This window comes from Amphiprion ocellaris, chromosome 7, assembly GCF_022539595.1.
Source record: "Amphiprion ocellaris isolate individual 3 ecotype Okinawa chromosome 7, ASM2253959v1, whole genome shotgun sequence".
Lineage (NCBI taxonomy): Eukaryota > Metazoa > Chordata > Actinopteri > Pomacentridae > Amphiprion > Amphiprion ocellaris.
In genome coordinates this window covers 7,740,220-7,753,048 of record NC_072772.1, presented here as the reverse complement: position 1 = coordinate 7,753,048, position 12,829 = coordinate 7,740,220, and the positions used below count along the sequence as shown (strand labels likewise).

Below are 12,829 nucleotides of genomic sequence, written 5' to 3'. Positions count from 1 at the left end.
TGAAGTGGCAAAAGTTACCCACAGATGAAAAGTTATTTATCGTAGTCAGTTTAACAAAAACAACTGCAGCTGATGGGAATGAATACTGCATTGTGTAGATAATCAGAAGTGTTGACAAGTAGGTTTAATGCCACAGTATCAGTTACAAACCAGAGAGCATCAAGATAGACTTTTCAAAGAAACTGAAAGATGCTTAAAATGCTATAAAGTATTTTCTGAACTGTTCCATCCTTATTTTTTAATTTCCTAAAATAGGTTAAACAACAGTAAATACATCAGCTTCACTGAATATTAGAAATGCTAAATAATAAGCTGTAGATCTGCTGTCAACATTTGCAGTATAACTGGTTAAGGCATTAGAGTACAAATGAAAGTATGAAAAAAAATGTTTCTCTTCAAATTAGTTGTGTGCAGTATTTAAGATTTTAACTAATTTACTAATGAAAACTGAAATTAGTACGAGTGGAATGCTGCGAGTGTTTTCAAAATGTTTTTAGTTGATGAAATATTTTACTTTCTACATTACTATACTACACTTTACTACAAAACCTAACGTATTATACAAGTTTTGGATAGATTCATGTGGTGTAGCTAATATTGATCACAGACTTACAGACGTCACACTTTTGGCAGAGTGGAAGTAAAAATGTGAAACAAATGCAGATCACCAGTCGATCAGATTACTGTGTGCGCACAAAGAGCAAATTCTATAAAAGTTTGCTTGGTACCATGGTAACAGCACTCTTAAGTGTGAGCAGAGATGAGGTCTGATTGGTTTTCAGGAGCCCTGAGGCAGTTAATGGAGCAATCCAATTTGGCACTATTTGACACAGAGGGAGACAAAACATTAAAGGGTTGATGCTACATCCTTCGTCGCTGCGATTTCTTACTCCTGGAGGGAGCAGACGTCTCTTTACATCTGCAGCCAGCTCAAGTCTTCAGCTCTGAACAGATAAGGACGAGAGAAAACAAATAGTTAGCAGTGACTTGTATCCAGATTACAAGTCTTACTCTTTGATTTGGGATATGACGTCTACATAGAACATGTACTAAAACAATAACTTAGATTCCTGTAGGGTGTATACAACAGCACCATCGGGGTTTTCAATCTGTCTGTTTTTGTGATCTTCAACATCCTGCAAGTCTCTGTCATGTCATTAACAATTAATTAAACTACATTAGGCAACTATAGTCTATATTAATAGTTAAAGCTGCTAACTACATGTTCAGGCAGCCAATTTCACCACACTTCATTTTCAGGAACAGCAGCCACCTTGTTTCAGTGAACAATCTATAAACACTGACTGTGCACCGTAATAAGTTTAACATAGGCTTTCTTTGTGGTATTCAGCTTAACAAAACCTAAAACCCCAATCAGATAATGTGCATCGCAACCGTGGCTTTCTCCACCAGGCGCTACCATAAAATCTGGAGTTTAACATGTCTCTTCTTCCACACAGAATGGAAAAAAGTGTGTACTGGCTACTGTAGTCAAGAGGAGCAGGCTGTTACAATGGAGGGCTATGAAAAATATAAAAATGTATTACACTGAAACACTGCTGCTGCAAATGACGCAGCGGAGGAATGCTGTTTTTTTAACCACTCAGTCTCAACATACCTTGTTAACCCATTCATCTCATTTCAGTCCAAGCTACTGATGTTTTTAATATTTGGGGATAACAAAATAGAAGTATAATGGGGGGTTACTGGAGTTAAAATCACCATGTGGACACAAACACGAGGCACAAATAGAAGATAATGTTGCTCCACATCTCTGGATTTAGGTTTGCCATAACTAAAGGTAATGATGTCCACAACGTGTTTCTGCTTCCCCCATGTGGCAAAAAAATGCCAAAACATTATTGCAGGCTTAATAAAACTGTTGGATCCTCTTTCTCATCTCCATTAACATGATCATCGACTGCTCACTTATGCAGGACTTATTTAGCTCTTACTGCGTCAGTAGAGACTAAAACATGCCATTCCATTTGGACACCATCTGTTTGACCCTCTGCCACTGGTAGAGGCTTCAGGTCCATCAAATCACAGACAAACAGACTCAAAATTAGCTTTACCCCAAAGCAATAAGAGAACTGAAATCTGCCAACCAGTGACACTAACTGTCAGTGACCATCAGCACAACACTACGTTCCAGCTGCAGCTTGCATGTACATTTCTGCATTACTATAAGCCACTACATTTCTGAAAATATTCAGCAATGTAAACAGAAATGCAGCATCAATTATACCACTGCTTTTTTGCTGATGTTACTACAGAAAATAAGCCATCTTTACAACAACAGCATTACTCACTGAGCCTGTGCTTTTGTTAAGGTCTGGCCAGTAGCCATCAGCTCTGCAACACGAGACACAGCGGGATCAAACATCAGGCTGGCCGCAGCAACCACCACCTCATCCCTGTGGACAAAAAAACACAAGGAAGGAATTTAACACCAATGGAAAGAATTTATATTCAGTTGTGTTGTGGATTTATGCTCACTTTATGTAAAGCGCCACAAACTTCCTTTCTTCCACTTTGCCTTTGAAAACGATTTCTGTGTATCCTTCTGCATAGCCTAGAAAGAGGAAATAAAAGAGGGAACAGAGACTCACTACAGTGTGAGCTCAAATATTCTAATGAGACATTTTCTGTCAGTACTCTACCTGCGTATCTGATACTCTTCCCAAGCAACACAGTCCAGAAGAAAGGGATAGACTCAATTTTGGTTGGTTTCTTCAGCATGTTCAGGGCTGCGATTCTTCCTGGTACGAAAACAAGGATAAACAAATAATGTAACCATGTTAAAGCAAGGCATCAAACTATTTTCTCCCACAATACGATTCAGAAATATTTCAACAGAATGAAAGAGTTATGCATCTTTTTAAAATCTTTCAGCCTCTTACCGTGAGCTTGTGACATTTGCCAGTGACCAATGTTGACCCTCTGGTCGCCACGAATTGTCAGAGGGAACGAAGTGACATCTCCAGCAGCAAAAACATCTGGTATGTTGGTCCTCATGTACTGTTTGAATAGAGAAAGCAGTTCATGGCAAAAGCCTTGACAATAGGCTTAAAAGGATGTGCACTACATAGTATATAACTAGACAGAATTAGTTGAAGGATTCAGAAAATATACAATATTCATGCCTGGACAAATATATAGCACAAATCAATTGTATCCTTCAACCCCATTCTTAAATGTCAAGCTGTCAGGCCATGTTTGTGCTTCATTAGCTATGTCAATATCACAGTGATTACAGTTTGGCTGTGGTCAATGCCCTCTATTGACCGTTACCTTGTCAACAATCACAGCTTTTTTTGAATCCACTTCCACGTTGCTTCCTGCCAAGAAGTCTGAATTGGGGATTACACCTGAAAAGTAGATATTTGTGCTTAATTTTTGCAGGACTGCACAGGAAATGTCTGAATGAATGTGTTACAGTAACTATTAGGGATAAAGCAGAGCAGTGTTTGCAGTGTTAATACCTACATGTTAAAATGTCTACACATTCAAACAGCCAATTTTAATTTTCATTCTGTGATGCTGCTAGAAAAAAACAGCAACATCACAACACCTTGAAGTAGTAAAATATAATTACCAATTCCTGCAATCACTACGTCAGCCTCCAGGACTGTACCGCTCTTCAGCACCACCTCTTTCACCTGAAAAAAGACTGAATTAATGATCTACAACAGAAAATACAACAGATTTCTATGTGCTTTTCTCAACAGAAAAATCACAGATGTAAATAATAACGTTAATGACGACTGACTTTCATTTAACAGCTTCAGTATCAGGGTCCTACGATTGTTCATGCTGGCTTACTCGGATATTTAAATATCATTAATAATATTAGTAACACTTGTGTGTTTTCATTGTAACAAGTCAAAATATCTGCTGTGATGAAGGCTATGTAAATACAGTAAAGGCTAAGTTACCTTGCCGTTCTCCCCTCTGATTTCAGTGACTTCATCTTTCATGTAAAACTTCACATTCTGTTCCTCCAACATCTTAAAAAAGAAATGGTATTTCAGTTTGTTTTGCTTATTAGAAGCAGATAAATCCCATCCTGCAGTGACAGTGAAAGAGTTCTGTCATCACAGGTTCTTACTTGCATACTCATGTTCCCAATCTCTGGTCCCAGACTTCGTTCATACGGGTATCTGGAAGTGCCAACCAAAGCCACACTGGCAGCTTTGTCTGATAAGTAGGAAGCCACCTCCATACCTATTTTTATGAATGAAAAACGCTTCAGTGGAGTGTAATTACTTGAATAGTTTTCTTGATATAAAGCATGACATCAACCTGATGCTTAAATGTCTACAGAAAATGAACAATGCTCTTCACATTCTGTGTAATATTTGATAACCTATGAAAGATGCTCCGATAACGACAGCCTTGTGGCCAGGGCTGGAGCCATTAATCTCTTTGGCGTCTTCGTAACACTGCAGCACATTTACTCCCTTCAGGTCTGAACCGGGACAACTGAGTGGCCGAGCTCTGTGAACAGAAAAATAACTGTTATATTACTGATATTACATGTGTTTCATTAATCTAAAAAACACTTTAAGTGTGTTTTTCTTGATTAAACGGAACAGCACAGGTGTCTCACCTGCAGCCTGTTGCAATAAGGAGCTGGTCATAATGCTGCGAACTGCCATCACTAATCTTCACTGTCTTGTCAGCTGGATTTACTGACACCACCTGCAACACATACCTTACACTCTTAGCAGAATGTGACATCTTGATAGCTCTCACGTGTCTTCCCATTCTCTCAGAGAGGACCAGCTTTTGCAAGACAGTGAGATGACATGGTAAATACTGCATTCAGTTAGACAGTTTGCTTTTTTGCCTCTCACCTCCTTCTGTGTCCACACTTCTATCCCATACTGTTGCAAAAAGTCACTTGACCGGAGTAGGATGCTGCTGCTGTCTAGATTCATAGCCTGAAAGAGATAGTGTGATTTACCAAAAACCTACCCAACAAACACTGACAAAAAACACTCATTCAAATGGCTCGGTGATCATTAACGGAAAACAAATACATAGAAAGCTGACCAAGTTCTCACCTTACTCAGTTTGGTCTTGTCAAATGGAAGCAGAGTGTCTTTGGTCATGATGATAATGCGGCCCTGGTAGCAGTTTTGTCGAAGTGTCTCAGCACAAACCAGAGAGGCAGGGCCTGAAATCACAAAAACTTATGTTCAGGGTGTCATTTTTCACAGGGTGCACTCAGAGATTCTTAATTTCTAGTTACTGATACAGCTCAGGCTCAGGTGGCAGAGCAGTTGTCCAATTGAAAGATAGAGCAACTTTTGAGTACCACTAAGGTAAAAGTGCAAACCAAACCAAAATGTCTCTGACCTGCCAGTGTGATCAGATAAAATGGACCTATAGCTTTAACTCCTCTTCTAGATCATACCTCCTCCTATCAGCAGAATAGTATGTTTGACTTCTGGACGCATCGTGCACATCTCCTTCACCCGCTTGGTCAACTTCAGAGACTAAAGGAGACAAACCAACAGGGGTTTAAAATAGTGTGCTTTCACACAAAATTAAAAGAAATGTTATCATTTAAAGTGTTTGTAACTTGTGTATCTCACCTTTTTGTCTATGGTAACGTACACCTTTCCATCCTCAACTTTGACCTGTTAAATAAAACCAAATTAGAGATGATGTGTCTATAGGGAAAGAATCATGTTTTCAGTGGTAAAATGTTGACAATAGCAACTATTTTAAAAAAGGAAATGTTGTGAAAGGGTGAGGAAGTACTAGAGCAATAATACTTTCTGGTAACAGAAGTAAAATGTGTTGGATTTGTCTTGAAAGACAGATATTGCAGAATTTTTTACCACACAGACACTCAATCCAAATGGTATATCTAAAAATTCTAATAAACTTCTGTGTAAAAGATGCGTGTGTTTAATCGATCTACCAAGCTTAAAATGACTTTAACAATTCACACTAAATTTTAAAAAATGCACAAATGACTTAATTTTACCTTATAGCTGGGTACACTGTCCAGACCTGGATACTCCTCAATATCTCCAGTTTTCACATTGAAGCAAGCACCATGAAAAGGACATCTCACTCTGTCACCACTCAAAGCTCCTGGAAAGTCATTATTTCAATTATGAACATATATATATATATATATATATATATATAATGAGAGAAAGTATAGAGAAGTAAATGAAGACTTTACCTTTAACCAGAGCAGCACTGTAATGAGTGCACTGGTTTCCAATAGCGCTGTACTGGCCGTGGGTTCGGACTAACAACACCTTCTGATCTCCCACAGTTACTTCTTTCATTCTTTATAAACACAAAAATGAGAAACAGTGAACAAGATAAAAGTAAAAGCCATAAAGCTTTGAGTCATTGTCACCGACAGCAGTAAAAAAAAGAAAATGTTTGTCCAGCAACCAACATTGTGACTTACTGTCCATCTTTGAGATCAGCCTCTTCACAAACCAGTCCTGTCACCTCCTCCTGCTCTCCAGGCTTACCTGATTCTTGATTCATTTCTGCAAGGTATGAATCACAGTCAGAAAACTTGTCTCATGTCAGATGGACTGGCTTGAATTGTAAATGAGTATTGGTTTACTATAAAAATAGGCTTTCCAAGAAGCACACAACATACAGGTATGAAGGAGTGGAAGGTATGTATTCTGTTTGCCTTTTATGCTACTGATTTGTTGTTCTATTGCAGGGGTATCAAACGTGGCCCACGGGCCAAAACCGGACCACCAGAGTGTCCAATCTGGGCCACGGGCCAACTTTGTAAAGTGTAAAAATTACAGAGAAGACATTAACTGCAAACTGTAAATTTGTAAAACTAGAAATATAAAATAATTTTGAGACCATGACAAGTTGTTTTGATCATAAAATAAAATACTAGATTGTTCATTGTTCTTTTGTGATTTTGTGTCTCGTTTTTGTAACATTTTGTCTTGTTTTTTGTCTTTTTTTGTCTCATATTTTTGTCGTTTTTTGTTGCCTTTTTGTCTTGCTTGTGTTTTTGTCTTATTTTTGTCATTTTGCTTTATTTGTTGTTTTGAGCATTGTTTTTGTCGTTTTGTGTTTTTTTTGTCTCGCTTGTGTTGTTTGTCTATTTTTTTGGCGTTTTGTTTCTCGCTTTTGTCATTTTTTTGTCTCATTTTTGTCATCTGTCCATTTTTTGTCAAATTTTTTTGTCTAGTTTTTTGCTTTATTTCGTTTGTCTCATTTTTTGTCATTTTGCTTCTCCTTTTTGTCATTTTGTGCCTCATTTTTGTAATATTTTGTCTTGTTTTCAATTCCAGATACCAGTGACTAAATGTGCCCCTGAACTAAAATGAGTTTGACACCCCTGTTCTATTGTTTCTGTCACCCACATGACTGGAATAACCAGAAGTGAATACAATGGAAAGAATTACGTGAGAATTAGCTTCATATATCAAATCCCTTTCAAGACAAATTTTTCGACCTACACTTAGCATGCTTTTTAATACATTTAAATTTGAGCAACAATATTTCAGGAATGAATTAAGATGAAAGCCTGAAATGTTCGCTGGCATTTTTCATCATGCCATTGCTTCAAAATTTGCAATGATCAGAGGAATGAATTTATTACTAAATTCTTGCTCACATATGTACATCAGGCTATCTTTAAATATATGTCAATGCATGAACATAACTCAAAAGTGAAGCATTAAATTTGTACAGAGAATGCTTGCATTCAGTTAAAGCTGTTGTTACTACTTTAATAACACAATGTTTAAAAGGAAATTATCTAATAACTAGTGCAGACACTCATAATAGCATAAAGCAAACACCATAAATGTTAATAAAAAAGCCTTCCTCGTTCTGCAGAATGAGTACAGGAGGCGCCTGGGTGATGGAGAGGGCACATCTTAACATCCACAGTGGTAACAAAATTTGCATAGCAAGGTAGATTTTGACTAGTTCATATGGTTAAAGTTATCAAAACATGCGTATATTAGAAAATCATATTCTGAAATTAGAAGCAATGACGGTGAAGTTGCCACAACAGCCTGTATGTAATATCTTCTTAGCAGGTGTACAGCTACCGTAAAATACATACATGTATATATATGTAAGCATATTTGATGCATTTCACGACATTATTTACAACATAAATCTCTGTAACGTACCTGTTTAGTGACCCAGACCTCCTCACTTCTGTCTCTGGATCCTCTCAATGTTTTCAGGAAGAACGGGTTAGGAAAGCTGCCCGCGTGACAGCCAACCGGCGTCCTCGTGCTCCCCGCTAGCACCTCCCACCGCGGTACCATGGCGACCGGCGTCATGGAGGAGAAGGTTCTGCACGGAGAGGGCTGCGCACTTCCGGTCACACATTTAGAGCATTTTTAAAAAAAAGTTACCACAATAGATGATCACTAAAGTACACAAGTTACGGTTTAAATGCAGAATTTACGGCTTTATGGGATGATTTCACTCAAAATATGCTTAGAATTTAAAAGGTTTTTTTCAAGGAGTATTCCACTTTCATTGTGGCCCCAGCAAGTTTGTCAACAGAGGCGGAGGCTGCACTTTATAGGACCACATCGAGTATTCCACACAAAGTACTACTTCATATCCTACCTAAGATTTTAAAGGTTTAATTCACCCAAATAGCACTTATTACAATATCATGACTGGGTTGCTAAGACTTGTGTTTAGCAACATAAAATTTATACGCCTTCACGCATTGCGTTTCGAGACATGCTTTTATTCTGAAGGAGATGTGCACCTATACACGGAAGTGAAGTATTCTGTGAGTACCTGGAAATTGTTGGTGGTCATTTGATGTTCTTAATAAAGATGCGGTGGTTATACCTGCTTCATGAACAAATTGTGTAATTATCAGTTAAAATAATAATGTAATCGTCTGTAATGTGGTGTCAAGATCTCAAACAGCACAATCTGAAAAGTTGGAAAGACGCAATACACACGGACAACTCTGGAGGCAGATATATATTTATTTCATACAATACTGTTAAATAAAAGTTAAATACACAAACACATAAAGGTAAATTAGCTCTATTACTCCTTGACATGCATAAATACAAATGTTTAGAACGTTAAACATGCACAAATAAAAATGTTTATAACGTTAAACATGCATAAACATAAATGTTTATAGCGTTAAACAAATAAAACGTCATGAAACAAACAGTCCTCTTCGTGCAGCCCTCTCCGTGCAGCCTCCGGCTCAGCAGACACATACATGGGGGAGGAACCAGAGCCACGGAGGTCAGTTACACCATCACTGCCGCTGGATGGAGGTCAGCTCCGGTCAAGCGCAGGATGAGTAACAGCAGCCAGAAACATGGTGTAGTTGATGTAAACAGCTCCTATATGTTTTTTTAATTATAGAAAATACATCTTAGGGGATTTAGAGAAGAAATTATGACATGTTACGAGTCTAACGGCTATTTGTTTAACAGCTAGGTGTTGTTAGCAGCTAGTGAATCTAATTAGCCATGCCTATTACCCCCACAAGCAGCTAGAGAGGCTAATTAGCCATGCCTATTAGCCTAACTAGCAGCTAGAGAGGCTAATTAGCTATGCCTATTAGCTTTACTAGCAGTTAGAGAGGCTAATTAGCCATGCCTATTAGCCTAACTAGCAGCAGCAGAGGCTATTAGCTTTTCTCATTGGCCTCACTAGCAGCTAATTAGCTTTTCTAACTGTTCTCACTAGCTGCTAGTGAAGCTAATAATAATAATAAGAAGAATAACAAAAGCTAATTAGCCTCAGCTAGCTGTTGTTAGCAGCTAGTGAGGCTAATTGGCTATGCCTATGAACCTCACTAGCAGCTCGAGAGGCTAATTGGCTTTTTTTTTTTTTTATCAGCCTCACGAGCAGCTAGTGGGGCTCGTTAGCGTCACATAACTTGCCTGGTGTGTATAAATTCTTCAAAAAAAGCTACTGTCAGAATAATTTATTATGATTAGCAGTGTTGCCACCTGCTGCAGTGTTTATATGTAACTACAACTTTGGTCACCTTAACTTTACAATTTGTACTGCTTCTACTTTTGATAATTTGAGTATGTTATGCTCAGAATAAAAATATTCATGTATAGTAGTCCTTCTCAGAATAAGGTAATATATGTATTCATATGTTAGGAGTATATTAACTGTTGCAGTCATGGAACTAGGTCACAGTTATTTATATGGTGAATTTAAATTAACAGCCCTTGGGTCAAAGTGCTTTCCAGTAGAAAAATAAGATTTGCATTATGAATTAACCTAACAAGAATAAATACTGAGGTTAAGACCCTACATGGTTATTTCTGATATTAATTTATCCAGGTAATTTAAATATTAGGGATTGAAATACTACAAAAATATATAAAATGCAACTTTACCTCACTATAATAAATATTATAATAACTCATAACCAGTAGTGTTTTTGTTAATAGAGATTACCCTGACTAATTTAGAATTGAAAAAATAGCTACAAAAATATATACGAAAACCCACTTTATTTATTTAACCTGTTTTTTATTGCAAAAAAATTGGGCAGTGTTTTCACATTGTTTTCATTTTGTAATGTATTTTGTTGTTATTTTGGCATTTATAGTTGCACAGACACTGGAGCACATAGTCTCCCGTATAATCGGAAGAGGCCACCAGCAGAACCAGTATCAGGGAGGGTGACTATCTGCCTTTACTGGTTGGTTGAGGGTCAAGTTGAAAGAGAGTGGGACAGGAGTGACAAACAGGCAAGAGAACATGAACACTGGACTGATAAGCGTTATTGTATAAATCACTTTAATTTAAACTGTGGTGGGTGGAGGTTGAACTCATTTTACCTAACCACTTATGTAATAATTTACAAAATATATTATGAAACTTCACCAATATGTAATATAATGTTCAAAATGATATAACACATTGAAAGTTATACATAAGCCTTTATCAGAGAGTGAAACAATCATTTATGACTGGTTATGTATGTTTATATCAGGAGTCCTGTAGTTCACGTGTAGGTGTAGTGAATGATTATGTGTACTCACTTCAAATGAAGTGTTTGGCTGAATGAGAATTGTTTTTACAAGGCAGCCTTTTGTTGGCAATCTGTGTTCTGGAGAATTAGAGGAAGGTTTAGGGAACAGTTACCTGGGGTCTCCGGTGCTGCTTGGAACCTTTTTTTTTCTTCAACAAAGGTGCAGGAAAGGAAAACAGTTAGGTGCTTAATACCTCAAGAAAGCATCAAACACTCATTCACTTCTATCCACCGACAGCATCAATGGCAGTATATCGTGGGAGCTGAAGGGCTGCAGAGGCAGTGATGTGTAAAATAACAGTCGTGTGTCACCACAAGGTGTCGCTGTCATTCATGTAAATGTCCTGAGCCATGAATGAGAGCAGGGTTGTTTTGGTCAGTGTCACTGAATGACACAACTGTGAAAAGAAAACTATTTATTAAGCTTCGATGTCCAGTTAGAATATCAAACAGTACTATTGCTTAATAAATAAATAAGAAAATAATAAACTCTCTGGCAAAATCAAATCCCTGGCTTTCCTCACATGGTCTTCAGTTCTATTTTAAAATAAACTACTATTCCCATAAATCCACGTTGGTCTGTCAGCCAATAAGGGGGCTTAGAAGTAGTGCTGCCTTTAGGAGCTCTATGTAATTGACTACTTTCTTGCTGAGGCCAAGTTTTCTACTACATTCTGTCTCCTTACCTAAAAGCAGTGTTTAAGAAACCTGCACTGGAGACTCTTATATGAGAAATCAAACAGCACAAAGCTGACAAGTGCTGAAAATAAAACAAAAAAAATCATTATAATGTGTCTGTGCCTTTGAGTATTGATTGCTGAATCTATAGACAATATGGGAAATCCCCTTATTTTCTCAATAAATACTTTGTCTTTCCTCAACATATTAGCATATTTCATTTCTCTTGTATAACTCTTTGTTGTGACCACAGACTGTTTATATTCTGTGATAGTGCTAATAAATGCAATCACGGAGAGGCTGCTAGAGTTTTGGTCGTATGTTTGATCAACAGGTTTCTCAGGCTTTCACTGTTACAGTGACTGAACTCTCTTTTTCCACCACAGCCCCACTTTGGTGTCACACCACTGACCAGGTCTGGATTGTTGGGGTCTGAACATCTGAAAATGGGTAGTCATACTTCACATGCTGCTTTAAGAAATTTCTAAAGGAGGCGACTGTTGTGCTATATTACTACTATTATAATATGTTTTTTGTATGTAGTATACTTACTAGGACTTGGTATTTTGAATGTTTTTTTTAATACTATTGCCCAAATAGTACCAGAGTCTCTGTACATATACTGAAACATTACTTTTTTCAGTACCGTTATTTAAGAAATATAAGTATTTTCACAAAAAAGTTGGACTTTTTCAATTGTTAAATGTTACCAACATTGAAGAAACAGTACACAGTCCTTGTCAAATCAGTTAAAATGTACATTTTTGGGAGCATTAGGCCAAAGATAAAGGTGACAAAATTATAAACGTGGTGCAAACTTCTCTGTTGGTACCAAAAATAACACTGATTTCAGATATACAACCTACCCCAGCAATTTGATGGAGTTGATGGAAGCTGTAGTCCTTTAGTCCGACATATGGCAGTTTACGACTACGGGGGGAAAGTCCTTATCAGCACGTCTTGTAAACTTTCTTTATTGATGTACTCTCAATATAATGTACAGATTGGTGACATATTAAAGGGAGTACTAACATTAATTGTACTGTAAATATTTCACTGGATTGAGTGCTATGATCCACATCATTTTCACTTATAAAACCATTCTGTGACCTCTCATGCCCTATGGAGGGGGAC

General features: G+C 37.4%; 1 protein-coding gene across 1 annotated transcript; it reads right to left on the bottom strand.

The window, feature by feature from the left end:
- Nucleotides 1-109: 109 nt before the first annotated feature.
- Nucleotides 110-8,284, bottom strand: aifm4 (apoptosis inducing factor mitochondria associated 4). The gene is made up of 19 exons (XM_023295189.3): nt 8,157-8,284; nt 6,443-6,527; nt 6,206-6,315; nt 6,002-6,111; nt 5,604-5,648; nt 5,423-5,504; nt 5,070-5,182; nt 4,860-4,946; nt 4,613-4,704; nt 4,370-4,500; nt 4,112-4,227; nt 3,939-4,010; nt 3,599-3,662; nt 3,295-3,371; nt 2,904-3,021; nt 2,664-2,762; nt 2,500-2,575; nt 2,313-2,417; nt 110-944 (listed from the first exon to the last, which is right to left on the bottom strand). The coding sequence occupies exons 2-19, from the start codon at nt 6,523-6,525 to the stop codon at nt 914-916; spliced, it is 1,611 nt and encodes a 536-aa protein (XP_023150957.1). The 5' UTR covers nt 6,526-6,527; nt 8,157-8,284; the 3' UTR covers nt 110-913.
- Between the last annotated feature and the right edge of the window lie 4,545 nt (nt 8,285-12,829).

What these genes read in the sequence shown, in the direction of transcription:
- aifm4 (XM_023295189.3), bottom strand. Translation starts at nt 6,525, where the DNA reads ATGAATCAAGAATCAGGTAAGCCTGGAGAGCAGGAGGAGGTGACAGGA. An exon ending in GCTGATCTCAAAGATGGACA is followed by an intron (nt 6,316 to 6,442) that starts GTAAGTCACAAT and finishes GTGTTTATAAAG; the next exon opens with AATGAAAGAAGTAACTGTGG. An exon ending in AAGCTGTGATTGTTGACAAG is followed by an intron (nt 3,022 to 3,294) that starts GTAACGGTCAAT and finishes CTATTCAAACAG; the next exon opens with TACATGAGGACCAACATACC.